At 43.8% G+C, this 20,734-nt stretch overlaps 1 protein-coding gene and 1 long non-coding RNA gene across 2 annotated transcripts; both read left to right on the forward strand.

Annotated features, from left to right (window-relative positions):
- The first annotated feature begins 9,614 nt into the window (after positions 1-9,614).
- LOC116736865 (neuroepithelial cell-transforming gene 1 protein-like) lies at positions 9,615-15,787 on the forward strand. The gene is made up of 9 exons (XM_032589702.1): positions 9,615-9,889; positions 12,066-12,173; positions 12,258-12,422; positions 12,765-12,827; positions 13,068-13,241; positions 13,325-13,582; positions 13,669-13,839; positions 13,934-14,120; positions 14,251-15,787. Exons 1-9 carry the CDS (start codon positions 9,797-9,799, stop codon positions 14,691-14,693), a joined length of 1,662 nt encoding a protein of 553 aa, XP_032445593.1. The 5' UTR covers positions 9,615-9,796; the 3' UTR covers positions 14,694-15,787.
- Positions 15,788-18,525: 2,738 nt separating this feature from the next.
- On the forward strand, positions 18,526-19,477 carry LOC116736955 (uncharacterized). The gene is made up of 3 exons (XR_004342708.1): positions 18,526-18,705; positions 18,775-18,851; positions 18,921-19,477. It is a non-coding gene; the product is annotated as an uncharacterized LOC116736955 (long non-coding RNA).
- The last annotated feature ends 1,257 nt before the right edge of the window (positions 19,478-20,734 follow it).

A 20,734-nucleotide genomic window follows, 5' to 3' on the forward strand; every position in this document is an offset into this window, starting at 1 on the left:
GTCATTGTGGATGGTAATGCTGTGAGCAGCAAAATATTGTGGTAATTATTTTTTCCATACTCGTGAAGCCCCTGAAAAATGTGCTCTGGATAAGAACAGCATCCAGCAATGATGGTGTGTTCATCAGTCCCACAGCATTATGCAGCAAAGCGACAGGCAAGCAAAGCAAGTAACTTAAAGACAATAATATAAAATATATTTAAAACAAAGAAATAATAAAATACTGTACTGTAAAGGACAACATTTCGAACATAACCAAAAGAAATGTGCAGCAGAGTATAATTTTTCTTTTACATTATGTCCTTGTGTATTTGAGCACAAAAAACAGACTATTTACAATAAGTGACAAAATCTGTGCAACAACAAAGATGCACAAACACCAGCTGAAATGTTAGTTATAGTGAGTAAAAATGTGCAAATATCAGCATATAAGTAAACAGTTAGTTGGGAGCAGTGATGGTGATAGTCCAACAGCTGCTGGGAGGAAGGACCTACGGTACGCTCCTTTGTGCACTAAGGATGCAGCAGTCTGGCACTGAAGGAGCTCTCCAGTTCGGCAACAGCTCTTCTGAATATTTCAGCTTTAAATGAATGTGTACTACCCAGAAATCCCCCACTGCATTATTGCTACATTAACCTAACGGCTACAGTAGGTTACATCTTACTAGAAATGCATCTACGTTTTCAGTTACAAGACATTACTGTTTCTGTTTCAATATCTCACTAGCTGCTACAATTTCTGTGGAACTAGCCAGAGTGAGTTAGATTATTGGAAGGCCTAACCACACAAGTCTGGTCATGTCCTAATCTTTGTCTTTTGCCAGCAATAACAAATCATTCAGAGCAGACGTTTAAATGACGTTGACGTGGGTTTGAGCAATGTGTTGTTTTGGATTTCCCTTGAAACACTACAGTAAGTAGCAAAGAAACCAAATCTTAATTCAGATTTTAATTCAGAAACTTTCCCGCTGAAGGTGAACGTTTCTAAAAGACAAGGGTGAAAATGTAAACTGGTTCTGTTCCACAATCTTCCCGTCTAATTGGTCCATGTTTTGTCTGCAGTGTCCCTTTTAGTCTTGTTTACCAGAGCTTTGTTTGGTAGCAACCAGGACTGCTCTGGGTGTGAACACTGACAAAACAGGAGGAATGACTGAGTGCTCTTTAGGTCTTTCTTGTTTCTGCAGGTCAATGTGATGATAAGATCACTTTCTACATCATCCGTCTCTTTTTCAAGTGAATGCTGCGTGGGTGGACTGGGTTCTAACGCTTCTACAGAAACATGTTTCCTTATCTGAGGATATTTCATTCACACTCTAATACAGCAATTCCACTCTTGAGCTCAGTCTTGCATTGTCAGCATCTAAAAAGAAACATTTTATTTTAATCTAATGCTGGAAGTACACACAAAAGATTCTACTGTGTCATCATTTACTAAACAAAAATTACACCAAAATGGATAAGAAGTGTTGTACAGTCATTGCAGAGTGAGAAATGTCAGTCATTCATCTAACAGCAAAATATTTAATAAGGCTCCTACATGTCTCGAACACTCTGGAAAAGTATGGAATTTGCTTTTTAACAATTTATGGATAAATATGCAAAATAAATAAATAAATAAAACTGGACAATAATAGAATAGAATAGAATTCAACTTTATTGTCATTGCACTGTCACAAGTACAAGCAACGAGATGTAGTTTGCATCTATCCAGAAGTGCTCTACGAGATATAAATATTTATTTACAGATGTACAAGACTATGTATGTATGGACTATAAGGGGTTATAGCAAGAGATATAGATATTGTGTATAAATATAAATATGGGAGCTATATGCACAGATTATACAGAATATACAAGAATGTTAGGGAATGGATTATAGATAAATAATGGCAGATAAAATTTACAGGTTGTATGTGTGTGTGAAGAAAACAGTCCGTGATGTGTGTGTGTGTGAGGATAGTCCATGTGTTATTGTTGTATGAGAGGATAGGGGAGTACAGTCCTTATAGTTTATGTTTTATGTCAGGAGGCGTTCAAAAGCGTGACAGCTGTGGGAAAGAAGCTGTTCCGGTGCCTGGTGGTTCTGGTCCGTAGGCTTCTGTAACGCCTCCCAGAGGGCAGGAGGGAAAAGAGTGTGTGTGCTGGGTGAGTGGAGTCCTTTGTGATTTTCCCGGCCCTTTTCAAACACCGCTTCCTGTAGATGTCCTTGATGGCAGGGAGCGGTGCCCCGGTGATATACTGGGCAGTTTTCACCACCCTCTGCAGCGCCTGCCGGTCGGAGACAGAGCAGTTCCTGTACCAAGCTGTAATACAGTTGGTGAGGATGCTCTCAATGGTGCAGCGGTAGAAGTTCGTGAGGATCTCTGAGGACAGGTGGTTCTTCCTCAGGGTCCTCATGAAGAAGAGGCGCTGATGCGCCTTCTTAATGAGTTTGGAGCAGCTGGTCGTCCAAGTCAGGTCCTCGGAGATGTGGACTCCCAGGAACTTAAAGGTGTCCACACGCTCCACCACTGTCCCCTTAATGTGGATGGGTGGATGTGGGTCAGCGTTCCTCCTGAAGTCCACGATAAGCTCCTTGGTCTTCTCGGTGTTCAGCTGCAGGTTGTTTTTGTCGCACCACTCAGCCAGACGGTCTACCTCCTCCCTGTAAGCGGCCTCATCATTATCTCTGATGAGGCCGATCACTGTGGTGTCGTCTGCGAACTTGATGATGGCGTTAGAGCCATGGACAGGTCTGCAGTCGTAGGTGAAGAGGGAGTAGAGGAAGGGACTCATCACACAGCCTTGTGGCACTCCGGTGTTTATGATGGTGGTGGATGAGAAGTGGTTGTCCAGCCAGACATGTTGAGGTCGACTGGTCAGGAAGTCGAGCAACCAGTTACACATGAGTGGACTGATGCCGAGGTCTGTGAGTTTGGTAATGAGTTGTGATGGGATGACAGTGTTGAATGCTGAACTAAAATCTAAGAACAGCAGTCTGGCATAAGTGTTCTTACTGTCCAGGTGAGAAAGGACAGAGTGCAGCGCTATAGAGACTGTGTCCTCTGTGCTCCTGTTCTGCCTGTATGCAAATTGGTGGGGGTCTAGTGTGGGGGGGAGACAGGATCTGAGGTGTGCTAGGACCAGCCGCTCCAAGCACTTGGTAATGATGGGGGTAAGGGCTACCGGGCGGTAGTCATTGAGTCTGGCTGGGTTGGGATTCTTGGGGATTGGGACGATGGAGGTAGACTTGAAGCAGGTCGGTACCACAGCGCTGGCCAGGGACAGGTTGAAGATGTCCGTCAACACTCCTGCCAGCTCCCCAGAGCACATTCTGAGGACACGTCCAGGTATGCCATCAGGACCCGCAGCCTTGTGGGATTTAATCCTGCTCCTACGTCAGTGGGGAGGAAAGTCAGTGGCTGTTGGCCTGGGGTGGTAGCTGCTTTGGTTGCAGTTGTGGTATTCCCTCTCTCAAAACGAGCATAGAAGTTGTTAAGTTCGTTGAGGAAGGAGACATCAGTAGAAGCGGGGGTGGTATTGGGGTTCTTGTAGTCTGTGAGAATCTGAAGGCCTTGCCACATACGTCGGGGGTTGGCGTTAGAAAAATGATCCTCCACCTTCCTTTTGTAGTGGTGTTTGGCCTTCTTGATTCCCTTCTTCAGCTCAGCCCTGGCTGCACTGTAAGTCTGTGCATCCCCTGACCTGAAGGCGATGTTGCGGGCCTTCAGCAGGAGACGAACGTCTCGGTTCATCCAGGGTTTCTGGTTGGGGTACATGGTAATGCGTTTGCAGGTGGTGACACGTTCTATGGTGGTGGAAATATGGTTCAGTACAGATGAGGCATACTGATCCAAGTCTGTATGGTGGAAAATAGTCCAATCTGTATTCCTGAACCGGTCCTGGAGCACAGCACCTGAGCCCTCTGGCCACACCTTTACTGTCCTCACGGTAGGTTTCACATGTTGGATGAGTGGTAAGTACCGAGGTGTGAGGAACAGGGAGAGATGGTCTGATTGTCCGATGTTGGGGAGGGGTGTCACATTCTAGGCTCCAGCCAGATTGGAGTAGACATGGTCCAGGGTCTTGTCTCCTCTGGTGTGGCAGGAGACATGTTGGTGGAATCTGGGAAGAACTGTCTTCAAGTTGGAGTGATTGAAATCACCTGCAACAATAAAAGCAGCCTTGGGGTATTTGGTTTGGTGTTTGCTAATAGCCGCATAGAGTTCTTTCATGGCTAGCTTGGCATTAAAAACTCCACATTCTGTGAGCAGTGACTCTCGGTAGTAGCAGAGTCTGTGCACCAAGCTTTGTTAATATAAATGCACAAACCTCCGCCTCTGGTCTTGCCGGAGTTATCTGCTGTCCTGTCGGCTCGGTGTGTGTGGCGTCCACATAGCTGGATAGCATTGCAGGGCAGCTGTTGTTTAGCCATGTTTCGGTGAAAAACATGACATTTGAGTCCATAATCCGTCTGTCACTCGTGATGGATAGTCGTAACTCGTCCATTTTATTAGCCAGAGAACGGACATTGGCGAGGAAAATGCTGGGTAAAGGGAGCCTGTGTGGTGTTAGCTTTAGCCTAGCTCGCACCCCTCCACGCTTACCCCGCCTTTGTTTACGTTCTCGTCGCGGCCTGCGTACACTTCCACCCGGCCGGGAGAAGTGAGCAGCCTCCGGTGTTCTGGAGATCTCTGGGATGAGTCCGAGATCGGCGATCATAGAGTCAAAATTGTAGCTCCAAAGGTCCAGAAGTTCGTGTCTGCTGTAGTGCAGCAACGCTGTGCAATTCTGAAAAAAAGTCCAGTCATGAATAGATAAAAAACCACTAAAGAGCAGATTCTGGAGAGACGCTGAGCCTCGCGTTGTTCACGCGCCGCCATCTTGGTCAAAAAATTGTTGGCTTTCCGGACTGATCTCCCGCCTTTAATTTCTAAAGGATGCAAATCTAACAATATTTAATGAACGGGATGACTTTTATGTTATTTATATGACTGACCTGCTTTGTCTTTGATTTTCCATGTAGAGGAAGAATTTAACACTGCACCATTTGCACTTTAGTTTTTAAATTTCTACTCATTTCAAAATCATAAAAAAATAATGTTGCTAACTTTTCGATCACAAGACAACCTTTATGTTATCCTGAAAACGTTGGTCTTAAAGTGGGCCTATGTAAAATGCCAAAAACAGAACTGAAACTGCTTATTTAAGTTACTTTAAGCCTGATAAAAGTAACTGCATTTAGGGTAGAATACATCAGCTCTTGTAAGGCAGAGAGGTATATACATTTGAACTAAATTAAATTTATTTTAATTCAAATTGCCAAAAAGCATTAAAACAGGTGAAGTTACTCTGGAAAAAAATAGAATTTTGAAAATATACATCTTCACAACGACTAAATGAAGTTTCCAGTCTTGGGACATTAATGGATGTTAATTCTGGTTAAACAATCTTAACTCTGACCCCAAGTTCAAACAAAACCAACCAAAGAGTTCCATGTTAGGCTCTACAGGCCTCGGCATGTTAAATGTTTAAGTTCTCAACATCAGTTGTGCAAAGAGACTGGACAGGTCTGGCTTGTTTGGAAGGGTTGGCAGGAGAAAACATCTTCTCTCTAATAATAATACAGCAACACAACTTAGGTTGGTGATGCTGCATCTGAAGAACCACAAGAATAATCATAATGTACATTATCCCATCATTCTGGTGTAATGTCCTTTAGACCAATGAGACCAGAGAATTGAGGAGGAGAGATGATCTGGGCTTGTTTTGCTGCTGAAGGACTTGGCCAAGGTTATTATAGTTAACTAAAACTAACAAATAACGAAAACTGAAATTGAAATAGTTTTTTCATTTATTGAAACAAATAAAAACAGTAATTAATGGGAAAAAACTATTACTCATTGGAACTTTGTTATTCATTTATAAAAATAAAACTTACTGAAATTAGAGATATAATACCCTTAGTTTTTGTGTTTATGAATCTATTTATTAGCCTTTCAAACTGAAATGAATATTTTTCCCTCCCATGCAAACAGTTTACGTCAGCTGTCTGCAAATTACGTTACTCCACTTATGCTACCCTGCAAAATACTTGTTTGTTGGTTGTTCAAAAATAATTGAATACACTTTTTGAAAATAGTATCTTCTGTTGAGTATTAATTACTCTGTTGATGTATGCACAATGCAACACTTTGGTTAACTTTTATTTGCAGAATTCAAAAAGGTCAAAGTACAAAACAAACTGAAACAACTACTATAACTAACAAAAAACTAAACTGAAACTAAACAATATTTAACTATTAATAACTAAAAACTAACAAACACACTAACTAATTAAGACAAAATAAATTAGACAAACAAAAGCCACAGTAAAATAAAACTAAACTATAATAAAAACATAGTGTTATAATAACCCAAGTCCAGGTTTATTATAACCCTGGACTTTGGCACGTTGCAGTCATTCAGTCGGCCATTTATTCTTCTTTATATCAAAGTATCCTCAAGTCAAACACTAACACCTTGGCCTAATCTGAGTTATCCCAAACACAGCAGCAAATCTACAGCAGAATACATGGAAACAATTGGTGTTGCAGTGGCCCAGTCAAAGTTCAGAAATCTGTGGGGGGGGGATACTTTTTGACATTAATGTTCTATGTAGACATTACTGCTTATTGTAAAGTTATTGATCATTGACCCAAAACAGTGTTGGAACTCTTTAGTGCAGCTGTAGAGTCCATCAGCAGAGGGCAGCAGCTCCTCCACTGCCCTGTTGCTGTGTATAGGGCTCCTAGTGCCTGAGCTGGCAGCTTAGTGCCTGCTCCAGAGCTGTAATTAGGTTGTGTGAGCGCTGATGTGGAGGGGAAGGTGAGCTCAGCAGCCATCAGGCCTCCAGGCCCAGTCTGTCCCTGGCACGCCATGGCTTAGACAGGCGTAAAACCAGCCGCTTGTTGCCTTACTCATTCCCCGACAGCCCTCTGAGATCAGGCGGAGCGTAAATCCTGTGCTGCTTCTGCTCCAGCTGCAGCTGCATGTGACGGAAAGCACAGGCACGTCTAGCCATGTTGTTTAGTTTTTATAGAGGCTGGGTCAGACGTACAGCTGATTCAGCTCAAGTTCTTCTTGTGGTGAGTAACAGCAGCAGGGCCGTGCAGACACTCCGACAGCCCCGGGTGAAGGAATCCTCTGACTCCTTCTGCAGAGCTTTCACTCACTACAGCCCACACTGGACCCGATCACTGTGTCTGTAAACTGAAGTAACCCGACCCGCTGTATTGATGCTGATGTGGATCAGACACAGTGTCGTTTGCGCCAGACGAATCCTCTAACAAACCCAAAGAACATGGTGTTAACATCTCCATGCCTCCATCTGTGTTTTGTCACCACAAACTTGCACATATGCCCGAGAAGAAGCTGGTGTTACTTTTCACACCCCCGGGTTGTCTGAACAGGCTTGTGCATTTGTCCTGATTGCAAGAACATTTTCGCACGTTGCTAAGCAGCCCTGCTCCCCATTAGGCACTCATTGGGTTCAACACCTCTGCGTCTCGACCGCGCAGCAACTGTTTGGGTGTGGAGTCCTCAGGTGTGGCTGTTTATCTTCATTTAGGTGCACAGTAATAAGAAAAGAGACATTACTTTGTGTGTTTCACCTGAAACGTTCTTCTAACAAGTCAGTGAACGTGTGCAGAAGTTTCACCCCGACCTCTTCCCTCAATACACAGGTTTCAGGGTAAACATGTGGCGCAGTGTGCCACTGTGCCCCTGGTATTGATATTGTAATTGCCCCTCCCCCCAGGGTCGGCTTGTCAGACTATCAGCTCTGTTTCAGGCAGACTGTTTGATTAACGACCTCCTCTAACATCTGAGACATAGTTTGGTGGTTTGTGCTTTGATTTCACTTTATTAAGTAGAATGACTCATTCATTATGCAACTTTTTAAATGACTACATATGAGACTAATAATACTCCATCTTGGGCTTTAACAATGTGTGCTTATTAGAAGTCTAGTTAGACACATTAGAATGTCTATACAGCCTCTTAAATGCACATTAGTGATCACAGCAGTGCAGTCAACGTTAACAGAGCTAATCATACACTCTAGACCCGTTTTAATGTCAATTTGGGCATATATATGTATATACACTGTAGGTCTGGGCCAGCATGAGGTTCTCATGGTATAATAGGTTTGAGTAAAAGTAATTGGTAAATGTATGTTTCTTGTATGCGAGGTAAAAGTGTAGGCAGTGTGCAGCAACAGGTGGGGGAGGAGCAGTATTGGAGAGACATCTGTTCACTTTAACACTTTAAATTACAACTATTTATAGAACTTGAAACCAAAGGAATGGTATGATGGGACATTTTTAGGAATGCACTGATATAAAAATTTGGACCAAAGTCAATATATATTAATATATTAATGTTGCTGTTATGGCCGATAATCAATATAATATATGTTTCACTACCCTTTCAACACACTGAAAAAAACAACCACACTGACATCGCCACTATGTCTCTGCTTCACTATTACGGCTACATGACCAAGCAAATAGCACATTACCAAGACGGAAAAATAACCACTTGTTAATATCGACACGCTCTAATATTTATCAACCAATACATTATGTAAAAAGTTTTACATATCGACCAATACAGATGTTAATCCTGACATGTTATCCATCCCTAGTGGCTTATATGCCTTGACTATAGTAATGAGCCTAACCCTAATATGTCAAGACATAAAATGTTCCTTACAGTCGGTCATCTTATGGATCACTTAGATTTACTGTAAGTGTCAAAACTGTAACAGCTTTCGCTTGTTGCTTATAAAACTTTTTTAAAATCCAGTTTTATTTTTGGAGAAACTGGAACAAAAATCTTCCAATATATTAAAGAAGAAATAGAATAATAATTTATTCCTGTACTGGGGTCACACTTATTTCATATTAGATGAAAATATATGCGTCGGTGTGCAGTTTTATACTATTTCATTGCATTAAAATCTTTTGATAAATTATTTTAGTAAATTAATTTTTAATATGACTAACCAATACAGATTTTTATTTTCTATTTATTTCTGTTTTCTAAGGATTTTAATAAATCGAGGAAAATGTTCCACGGATTCCTTGACAGAGGTAGTCGTTTTAAGTGAAGGTGTGAATGAACATTTATATATTTGCATTGGTTGATGGTGGAGGTTCTTAATTTTAATCAATTTGATAAATAGAAAAAAATGTGCTGATCACTAATCCGAACCGAAGGGAAAATTGACTGACTCTTATTTTTCCACCTGCAGATGTATTTGTTTCTAACTAAAAGTTGCAATCTTTGCCAGGCTTTACTGCACTGATTTCATCCCAGTTCCATGAAATAAACCCACATTAAATGCTCTGACCAGGGTCCGAGCAGCCATCCTTGATGATCCCCTATCTCCTTTGTTTACATCAGCTTCAGTTAGCAGTAAGATTTACCTGTAATCTTAAGAATTCTGACTAGTGTTTTTACTTTGTGTGGATGGTTCAACAGACCATGCAGGCAGTTTCTCCTCACATCCACATACTGTCTACACATAGAGCTCCAGCAGCAGCTCCTCCCCTCAGCCTGGACTGCTGTATAAAAGCCCAGCCCTGCTCTGTGTCTCAGAGCAAAGTTTAGAGTATGTGCATGAGGGCAGCTGAGACAGCTGTCTCAAAGGGAAGACTATAGGTAGGGAGGAGGTGGATCAATTTATTTCGACTCAATTGTTACTTCCGTTTTTGTGGATTACTTGGAGCTAACTCCCCAGGATTTAAAGGATTCTGTGTTTTTGCCAAAAGCTATGGTGGCTTACGATGAGCTGGGTAGCTTGGTGCCTATCAAACGGACTCTGCAAGTGACAGACTGCCAGAACCAAGCCAACAAAGAATCAGAGGTAAGGCAGAAAGTCACAGAGTACCAATACTGAGATACGGAGAGTCCTCCTGTAAATGTTTGACTGGGGCTGCTTTACATGAAACCATACGTGTATGTCCTGTGTGTGACTGTGAGTGAATCAGTGCCTGACTCTGTTTTCTTATCACACTTGCACACTGTACAGGTATATGAGAGGAGACTTTGGCCTGTGTGCCTTCAGATCCTGTGGCCCTTAGAGTTTATAAAGTTTCTGAATTGTAAACTTTGTGTATTCCAAGTTTTCCCTTGGAGCTGGATCCCAGCAGGCGGCTCAGTCTTGGTGACCTACAGTGAGATCAGGACAGTCAGCAAACTGAAAGCAGCACAGATAATGCAGCAGCAGGGAAGGGGGGTTGCTCTCTGTCTCAAGCCAAAGCCAAACAGTCATAGGTAGATTTTGACCTTTGACATCTGAAGGCAAAGTGTGTTATCTCTGCTGGAAGCCTTACCCAACGCTGGTGTTTGAAAGCCAGGTGTGCCTTTCTGTACGCAGTAATAGTCAGTCTGTTCCTTCCTCCACATGTGGTTTCATTAACTGTAAATATCTTCATAAAGGGGAAGCTCCAAACACATGATGATGCAAACCCTGTTCTCACAGGATTACTCAATTTTAAAACAGTTTTCACTTGCTAAGCAAAACCCTAGAAAAGCTTTCCCATCATCTATTGGGTAAATTTAGTTACACCAAAGGGCAAAACAGGAAGGGATGTTGATGAAGTTGGAACTTTAAAGACAGTCTGGGTCCTCTAAGAAGAGCTTGAGTTGCAGTTTTCCTCTGATACTGTCCACACAAAGTAAAATAACCAAAAAAAAAAAAACACAACAACTCCAGAATCCAGCCTGACAACCTGAAACTGCACAGTTAGGCTGACAGGAATAGCAACTTTTCTCTGCCTCTGGACTGTCAGACAAAGAGCAGGACTAGTGGCCCTTTGTTATTCTGGGGCCTCCTTCCAAAGGACAGGAAGGGCAAAAAGCTCAGCACGCTTTTCCAATATTGACTTTAGAAAGCCACCACTTGTACTGTTGTTTTCAGCCCTCTTTGTCTAGAATTAAAATGTGTTTTTTTTCTGATATAAAAAGGCTACAAATTAGAGGCCAGCATGTCTGAACTCCAGAGGCCACAGACCGCATTTAGAGCAGCTGACACGCTGCATCTCTTTGTTGTCGCTTGCCAGAAGTACTGGAAGTTCTCAGGGGTCTTTGCAGGAACCCCGACCACAGCAGACTGTGTGTCAACCACAGCCAGAGCAGACCGAGCTGATCTGTTCCACAGCTGTCCACATCACCCGGAGCCTCAATGGCTGCAGTGTTTCCCACATTCGCTGAGCCAAGGCAAAACCCCACTTGGCCTGAGTCAGGAGAAAAAACAGCAAGCAGCTTCAGCACTCAATCAAAAAGAGCACACCACCATGAGAAGCTCAGAAGACTCTTGAAATGATTCCTCTACCGGCTCAAATCGTTCCTGCTCTTCTCTGACTCTTTGATTTCCTCAGCCTGTTGTTGTTGGCTCAAAATTGAGCAGCTCTTTTGCTTCTCGTAGCCTCAGGGCTGGGTGAGGAAGGGGGTGAGGAGTGGTCACCCAGCTCAGGTGTAAGCTTGCTCTCACGCAAGGTTTGTTGGAGAGCTTGTCTAAACTCGCAGGTGAATCCTCTGCTGTGCAGGCCCTGCCATTCTGCACTGTGCAAGGCAGGTTGAGGTTTTCTGCCAGTTTGTCTGAGCTGCTCCAGACCGGAGATGTAGCTGTTGTCAGGGGTACTGAAAAAACGAGAAACACGTTTTCATGCATTGCTGGCGTTTCTCCAGACCCCCTCCCCAGCAGATGAGCAGTCTGAAGGGTCTTTGTGCTCACTGGACTGGCTTGGCCCTCCACTCCTCACATGATGGAGCCAACAGCTGCTGGAGCTCCTTCCTCCCCAGTATTTGTGTGTCAGCCACCGCGTCAGGCTGTCTGCATGGCTCCAGATCCTCCTCTCATAGAGGATTTATAACTTGACTTCATCTGCTTTGTCTCTTGTAAATGTGTTTTGAGTTTCCTGTCAAGGTTTCACAGTTAGCAGGCCTGATTGAGTCTTTCTGTCTTGCTGCACAATGAATGAAGATGACTTGCCTTTGTCGTGACCACAGCCAGACTAATCCTTCATGTGTTTGTTCAGGAACCCAGCACCAAGCGTGTCCGTCCACACGGCAGGGTGACGTCGCTAGCCAGCCTCATCTCTCCGGTTAAAAATGGGGCCGTCCGGCGCTTCGGCCAGACCCTCCAGGTGAGCTCTTGTGACATGTGACCCCTCTTGCATGCGAGGAACTTCGAGCAACATTGCTGACGTTTATCCCCTTTTCCCGCTCAGGCCTCTTTCCGGGGTGATGGCAAGTCGTCGGCCGGGCCCCACAAGCCTTGCAGCAAGGCAACGGCCCCCACACCGCCCAAAAGAAGGAACAGCACCTTGTGGTCAGAGACGTTGGATGTCCGCCAGAAAGGAACGTTTTCCACACAGGAGATCAAGCGCCAGGAGGTGAGATTTAGCTCAGGAACACAGAAATACAGTAAAGGGATAAGACCGGGCTAAATGCCTGTACTCAGAAATCCAGACAGGGAGGAATTCTAGCAGAGTACCAGACGAGTCTCACGAGTCTCTGTTATATTTGTCTGAAAGTAGTTAATTCCAGATCTCAGCCATCCAGGCCTCATTTCCTCGTCTCTGTAAACTCGCATAAACCTGACAAGCCAGGAACTCGTGCCCAAGCATCCTAGCTTGTCCTTCATGTGTCAAACATGTTGTTTTCATTAGCTTCTCCTCCACTGTTACATTCAGTATGGTGGAACGGCTTGCTAACAGTCTCCCTCCTCTCTTCAGGCCATATTTGAGCTGTCTCGTGGAGAACACGACCTGATTGAGGACCTCCAACTTGCACGCAAGGTTTGTTCTTTTTAAATGCTTTCAGGCAGAGGGAGGACATCTAAAAGCAAACATATTAAATCAAACTCTGGCAGGCCATCTATGCAGCTGAGCCAGAAGCTATAAAAAAAGACAAAAATAGTTCCTCCGCCTTTGCCTCGTACCCCTGAAGCTCCTCACCGAGCTATTCTTAGCAGCTGCTCCGGTCAGCCTGGCTGGATGTTGAAATCTGACCCGGTTTGCTTTTCTCTGCTCCTGCAGGCGTACCATGACCCAATGCTGAAGCTCTCCATCATGTCTGAGGAGGAGCTCACACACATCTTTGGTAACCTAGACGACTATATCCCCCTGCATGAAGACCTGCTGGCCCGGCTCTCCAAAGCCACAGGGTCTGATGGGACCGTGGGCCAAATTGGGCAGATTGTTATCAGCTGGGTAGGTGTCCTCTAACGCAGTGGTCACTGACTCTGTGTTTTGGATGACGGCCATCAGCTAAAGCATCTCTGCTTCTCCTGCAGCTTCCCAGGCTCAACGCCTACAAAGAGTACTGCAGCAACCAGCTGGCAGCCAAGGCCTTGCTAGACCAGAAGAAGCAGGACCGGCGGGTTCAGGACTTCCTGCAGCGCTGCCTGGAGTCTCCGTTTAGCCGAAAGCTGGATTTGTGGAGCTTTCTCGACATTCCACGCTCTCGCCTGGTCAAGTACCCCCTGCTGCTGAAGGAGATCCTCAGGCACACTCCACCAGACCACCCCGACGCCGGCCTCCTGGAGGAAGCTGTAAGTACACACACTCGGCGCTCTACAGGAAACAGCATCTTCTGTAGAGACTACCATTATCATAACCACTGCTCTGTTGTGTTTAGATCACAATCATCCAAGGCGTTCTTTCCGACATCAACATGAAGAAGGGAGAGTCCGAGTGCCAGTACTACATCGAGAAGCTGGAGTATCTGGACGACAGGCAGAGAGACCCTCGCATCGAACAGTGCAAGAGTCTGTTGTGTCACGGGGAGCTGCGCAACAAGAGTGGCACGGTTAGCTAAACATTCACTCCTACACCATCCTCCAGAGAACTTGTCAAACCAGAGCTCTGCTTTCAACACTTTTCTGTTTTGGTATTGATTCCAGAAGCTGCATGTGTTCCTGTTCACTGAGATTCTGGTCCTGACCCGGCCCGTCACCAGGAACGAGCGACAGTGCTTCCAAGTGTACCGGCAGCCCATCCCAGTGCAGGACCTGGTGTTGGAGGACCTGCAGGACGGGGACGTCAGGATGGGCGGCTCTTTCAGAGGAGCCTTCAGTAACTCAGAGAAAGGTACGACCGATGTACCGACTGGACCGTACCGGACTTGGCCGGTTTTCACCTGACCAGTTCTAAATCCAATACTAAATCCAATTTCTTTTTGTTGTTTTTCTCTAATTCTATATCCCCTTTTTCTCTGCAGCTAAGAACATTTTCCGCGTCCGCTCACAAGACCCGAGCCACTCCCAGTCCCACACGCTACAGGTCAACGATGTCTTCCACAAGCAGCAGTGGCTCAACTGCCTCCGCAGCGCCATCTCAGTCCACAGGCCCACGGGCGAGCCCTCCACAGCGAGTCCACACATGAGTAACGTCCACTCCAAGCGCCGCATGTCCTCCGCTTCCGCCATCATCCACCTGGAGGAGCCGGATGAGAACTGTCCACGGCAGACCTCTCAGTCCGCCCCCAGCTCGCCATGCAGCAGCTCCACGTCCGGCTCCACAACTTCATCACTTTCCTCTCACTCTTCCTCCTCTCTGGCCTCGCCGCTGTCGGCACCACTCTTCTCTTCATCATCACTCAAATGCAAAAAGGACAAAAGGTCACTGGGTTCCTTGGGGAAGAGAAAGGAGACGATGGTGTGAAGTGAACGGGAGAACAAACTCCTCAGTGGACACTGATGTGTGTTGTATAGAAACAGAACAAAGAACCGTGGGACTTTATTTATGTGTGTTGGCGTGTGTTTGTATTATTCCAGCAGTGTTCTGTGTTACTGTCCTCTTCGGCAGCTATGTACTAGTGCATCCCAACCATGCCAAATATTGTGGAAAAAGTGCATGACTTGCTTTAAAAGGGAAGCATGGTGAAAACCAAAGCCAGAATTCGCGCATCGATCTGTGTGAGTCTGTGAAGAACGAGGTTGTAATCCAATCCTGTTTACTATTGATTTGATATTTAAACAATATTTTAGACCTATTTTGGGGCTAATTAACGTTTTACATTTTTCTATTTTAAAGTGTATTGTATGTTTTTGTAGGTATTGTAAAGCAGTACTGTTTTAGCTTGGTAAGGACGATGATGCACCACACAAAGCTAGAAATGAATCTGGGGACAGATTTGATGTTGATACATTCCTGAAACAACAGAACACTGTTGTTCTCACCTGCAGAGGCATTAATTTAAACCCAGAACAGATCTTAGTTTCTCACTAAGAGTCATAGCAATAACAATCCAAGGTCTATTCAGATCATATGAGAAGAAATGATGAGTTTTGTTTTCAAACAAAATTTTGAACTGAGCCATGTTGGTTTTTTTTATAGCTGACTTTTTAAATGAAACAAATTACTTTTCAGTGGATCATCTTGCATGGAGCTTTAGTTGTGGACGCTGCCTGCAGCATCATGCATGGAGAACAGTGGAGTAGAATAGAATGGAAAAGAGATGATGTTTTTAAGATGGAGTTGAATTGTGACGAGAAGAGAGATGACGGGTAAAGTTTTGTTTTGGAACTGAAAGGGATTATTCACCGGCGAAGGTGAACCGTCGGATGTTGGAAGCTTAAAGGAAGTGTGAACGATGGACGAAGTACGTAGGGAAAAGTAAAGAATGGAAGGTTTTTGTAAGTGTGAAAAAGACGTTTTGGTTGTCGAGATGTAAACCAAAGAGGAAGAGGCAAATTGTTTGCCATGAGTGTTTATGTAACTAAAAGAATAAAGATCGGAGAAGATTTGAAAGTGAACTTTGGATTTCATGTCATTTTTATTCATTCTTGCTTCACACAGTAAAACATATGACCTAAGATTTCATGATATTTTTCACAGTGTGAAATCTTTTATATATATAGAGAGTGTCAAGAAAATCCGAGCTCATCCCACTTCCCCATGCTGGAGATTTTAGTTTAGAAGTAATAAAAAATAAAGTTATCTTTAAAATGAATCACTCAAGTGACATCAAGGCCCAACAGTATACTTAGGTGTCAATAAAATAAATCTGGTTGTGTGTGTTGTTTTGTCTCATGCAAACTTTGCTTTAATTCTACTTTTTTCTATCTAATCATAAGAAATCATAGTCAGACAGAGAGAGTCATTAAACAGGAAAAGCAGGTTTCCTGGAAAAAGAGGAAGTTTCCAGCCTGCAGATTTATAAAAATAGCTGAGACTATTCCTTATTTTAAAGCATGAAAGTTTTAAAGAATTAAATCTAAACATTTTGAGTAATTTGATAAGATTCAAAGTAAAATACTTATATTAATAATGGTTTACTTGTAATAATATTTACACGAACATTTGTGGGAACACTTACAAGAAAAACAAGTAACTGTAATTTTAGTATTAAATAATTAGAATCATGTATTATTCTTGGTTTCTTTTCAGAAAAACATCTGTAATAACTCACATTAGGATTATAATAAGTATAATTAATAAGTTATGGTTATAAAATCATAAATGAATGATAAATCAGAGAAGCTGAAGAAAATAAATGTGATATAAGTTATGGTTATAAAATTATAAATGAATGCTAGATCAGAGAAGCTAAAGAAAATAAATGTGATTTTGACATTGAACTTGAAATGGTGTAAAAGGTGTAACTGCAATTAAACATCACTAATATGTTGTAGGTAGATAGTAGGTGAAAGGTGAAAGGAAGGGAAAAAGGGGAACTAACAGGAGAGCAGAGATGATCACCGCCTTATTTAGGTAAAAGGTTGTGCAGGCAATGGACATAGGAGGTTGAGTAACCCTGAGACATTAGCACAGACATCAGGACATAATGTCTTAAGGACAGTGATGGATGTGAGGTCATCTGTCTAAGCAGACAGCCAATGAAAACGCACCAAAAGGGTGGATAAACCCTATAAAAGGTAGGTGCAAAAGAGGAACCTTTCGTTGGATCCTCCGGGCAGCTTCGAGCCAAGAGATGGACAAAGAACTCTGCAGCTGAAGAAGAGCCGGGGCCACAGAGCCGAAGACTGTCCTTCTCACGGAGACCAACCCGTCAGGCCCACAACCTGTGGCTTCAAATCGCACTTCTCTCATCGGCTGGGTTCAGACCCCAAAGACAAAGATGAAGATAAAGACAAAGGCAAAGACAAAGAAGAAGAACTGGTGCCTTTTTTCCTGCCAGCACCAAGTCCTGTGTGACCTCACCATCCATGCGGAGAAGAAGCTCATCAGACCTACAGAGATTCCTGCCTTCGCCGATCAACATCTTCCTCCTGCTGCAGCACCTTCTTCATCATCAAGCCAGGTCTGGGGTTCGAAACGCCAAACTCCGTCCGTCTCTCTCACTTCTCATGGAGACCAACCCGTCAGGCCCACAACCTGTGGCTTCAAATCGCACTTCTCTCATCGGCTGGGTTCAGACCCCAAAGACAAAGATGAAGATAAAGACAAAGGCAAAGACAAAGAAGAAGAACTGGTGCCTTTTTTCCTGCCAGCACCAAGTCCTGTGTGACCTCACCATCCATGCGGAGAAGAAGCTCATCAGACCTACAGAGATTCCTGCCTTCGCCGATCAACATCTTCCTCCTGCTGCAGCACCTTCTTCATCATCAAGCCAGGTCTGGGGTTCGAAACGCCAAACTCCGTCCGTCTCTCTCAAAGGTTCCCTTTTTTTTAGTTCTTAGTATCAGCAGTAGGGAAAGACAGACTAGATGATTGATTTTACTTATTTGATTATTTCTGCTACTGAATTAAGCTGTACTGACCCTTGCAAAAATGCCTTATTAATAAAATATTTAGCATAAAGAAAATCTAAAAGATGTTGTGGACATTCAGTTAATGAGTCACCTTAAAGTTCTTTGATGGTTGTAAAATAGCTATGATGTTTGATTCTGGAGAGGAAAAAGTTTAAAATGTTTTTAGGTTGCTGGTAGCCCAAATTTAAAACGTCATCCTTGGGACTCGCCCGAGTCACTAAAACCTACCTGGTTCAATAACAAATGCAAGTTGTAAAATAGAGAACGAGCGACCGTTAACAGGTGTGCTCTGTGAAACTAGTTGGCTGTAGGCTGCTCAGTCTGGCTAATTCACAGGGGGAAGAAGGGTGGGACACCTGGATGTAGGCCGTCAGAAAACCAGGCGAATCGTTTCTCGAAACCAGCTTAAACAGAGTTTACTTCAGTCCTGGACAGGGTAAATCCCGGCAGATTTAGGAAATTCAATTAACCCGTTAGAAGGAGAGCTGGTAGCACATCTCCCCTCTCAGAAGAGGAAGTAGAGAGTGAGACAGTAGAGACAGAAAGGAGGGGGGGGGTGTTGCGCAACAACAAGAGAGAGAGTTAGACCCTCCCCTTATTTGACACCCAGAGGAAGTAGCTAGTTTTCTTTTTTTTTTCTTTTTTTATAAAAGTCCTGCCAGCTACTTTTGCCCTGTCTAAACTGAATAGTATTTTTTGAAAGGCAATTGTGGTTACTGAAAGTTTATAATTTTAGCAGCAATGTGTAGTGGTATAGAAATATACATATTTCTATACAAATAGTTTCCAGGTGTGACGCTCCGGTTGGGTAAAGTGGGCGGGGTATATAAGCGGCCGCTGTGCCCAGTCAGACATGTGTCTTCCTCATCATCCACTGTGTGGCCCGCGTCTCTTGGGTTCCGGCGGAAGAAAAGGCAACATATCGCCAGTGTGGTGCATGCTGTTTTGATTCCCTGGTGGTAGGTTTCCTCTCTCCCTGCACTATTGCTGATCGTTGTTAGAAAATCTAAATTTAAGTATGATTGTAGGTGAAACGCTATTGTGCTGCTCTCCTCTGCTTCCTCGTTCAGCGAGTGTGTGTGTGCGTTTTTGCCTGGATTGACAGGTAAATAAATAACGCTCATTGGAAGCTCCAGTTTGTTGCAGTTCTGTCTAAAATGATTAACTTTCCTAGGTTTCCCCATATTCGAACCATTGCTGCTCTTTTGGATCCCGGATTGTGCACGTCATCAGTTGAACTCGGACTGTGGTGGCGCCTGCACGCCTTAATTGAAGCGGTGTTTGGGGTGTGGCATCGGCGCGCCGAGCTCGCCTCCTGCTGTGGCGTGACCAGAGCCACACCGGATCTTAATCTTCAACTTGGATTTTCTATTTTTTTCTTTATTTAGTTTCCAGCCCTTTAGTTCCTTTAGATAATTGTTTATTTATTTGGGCGGATATTGTTTTTCTTTTGTTGTATTAAGTATAAGGTTGTTGTATTTGGTTAACTGTTTTTCTGTTGTTTGCAGTTGCTGAGGCCCGGTGGCGGTGCTGGTGTGGTGACGGTGTCTCCCTCTTTTTTGTGCCGTGATTCCTGAGTTTTGGTTGTCTCACTGCGTCTGGTGCTTTTACGGTTTTTTTGTTTGCTGTGTTTGGTGGATGCCGTCCCTATAGTGGCCCCTTCTGCCGGTGACCTCAGCTACTATAGTTTTTTTTCTGTTTTTCCTTAGTTTTTTTGTTGTAAAGAACTGGTTTTAAAAAGAGTTTTAAAAGAATTTAATAAATAGCTTTTTGTGTATTTGAAATTGCCTCAGATGTTTTAATTCATGCATAACCGAACCTGCGTGCTTTAAAGAAAAGAGGTAATATTCTCTGGGTGAAATTCCCAGGGTGGCGCTGTGGAGCAACTTAATTGGGTTTAGAAATTTAAATTGCCCAATATTGATTTTAACCTAGTCACGCCACATTTTTGGCGCTGCGAGCAGGATTGTGCTTTTTATGAACATCTGAGACAAGTATTTGTTTGGGTTTTTTTAATATTTGTGTTGTGTGTGTGGATTTTTTTTTGTGTAGATTGGCCAATCCGGTAACAGAGCAGCAGTGGTTCCGTGCAGATCTTCGAAGTGGTGGGTGAGGTGTTAACAGTTAACCTTAGGTTGTAGTTTTGCACTGTGGTAATCACAGGAAACAGAATAAGCTTGTGATTATGGAAGAAGAAATTCAGGAACTTAAAAAGCTGGTAGCAAGCTTAAGAGCCGACAATGAGCAGTTGCGACAAGGACAGGCTAGCTTAAGTGCTCAGCCGTCCACTTCTTCAGCTTTGCCTAATGCCCCTCCTACGCCTAGTCTCCCTGTAGCAGAGAGACTGATTTTTGTACCTAGAGATAGGAAATGTCCCATCTTCAGAGGGAGGACAGGCATAGGTTTGAGTGAGTGGATGGAGGAAGCGAAGGTGTGTATGAGAGCACGACATCTGTCTGTGGTTGACCAAGCGTTTTTCCTATTTGATCACTTGGAGGGAGAGGCTAGAAATGAAATAAAGTATCGCTCTAGTGCAGAGAGAGAGGACCCTGCTAGAATATTTGAGATCCTACAGGAATTGTATGGTTGTTCAGAGTCCTATGTTGCTCTTCAAGAGGCCTTCTTTTCTAGAAGACAACTAGAGGGAGAGAGTCTTCAGGAGTTCTCCCTTACATTAATGGGCCTTATGGAGAAGGTAAAGCAGCGTGCACCTGCTGGTATGCTGAATTCTGAGACGTTGCTAAGAGATCAGTTTGTCGAACAGGTGTTAGACAGTTCCCTGCGTCGTGAGCTGAAGCAGCTGGTACGCATGAGGCCGGACAGCACTTTGCTTGAGGTTAGGGCTGCAGCAATCCAGTGGGAACGCGAAGGGGTACCTCATAGTGGGAGGAGTCGTAGCCAGTCGGTTCCCTCAGTTTATGGTGTCCAGTATGGGGTTCGTGGTGGTCCTCAGGTAGCTTCTTTAACATCAGCAACGGAAATGAGCCA

The sequence above is a fragment of the Xiphophorus hellerii genome, chromosome 17, assembly GCF_003331165.1.
Source record: "Xiphophorus hellerii strain 12219 chromosome 17, Xiphophorus_hellerii-4.1, whole genome shotgun sequence".
NCBI lineage: Eukaryota > Metazoa > Chordata > Actinopteri > Cyprinodontiformes > Poeciliidae > Xiphophorus > Xiphophorus hellerii.

What these genes read in the sequence shown, in the direction of transcription:
- LOC116736865 (XM_032589702.1), top strand. Translation starts at nt 9,797, where the DNA reads ATGGTGGCTTACGATGAGCTGGGTAGCTTGGTGCCTATCAAACGGACT. An exon ending in AAGCCAACAAAGAATCAGAG is followed by an intron (nt 9,890 to 12,065) that starts GTAAGGCAGAAA and finishes GTGTTTGTTCAG; the next exon opens with GAACCCAGCACCAAGCGTGT. An exon ending in CTTCAGTAACTCAGAGAAAG is followed by an intron (nt 14,121 to 14,250) that starts GTACGACCGATG and finishes TTTTCTCTGCAG; the next exon opens with CTAAGAACATTTTCCGCGTC.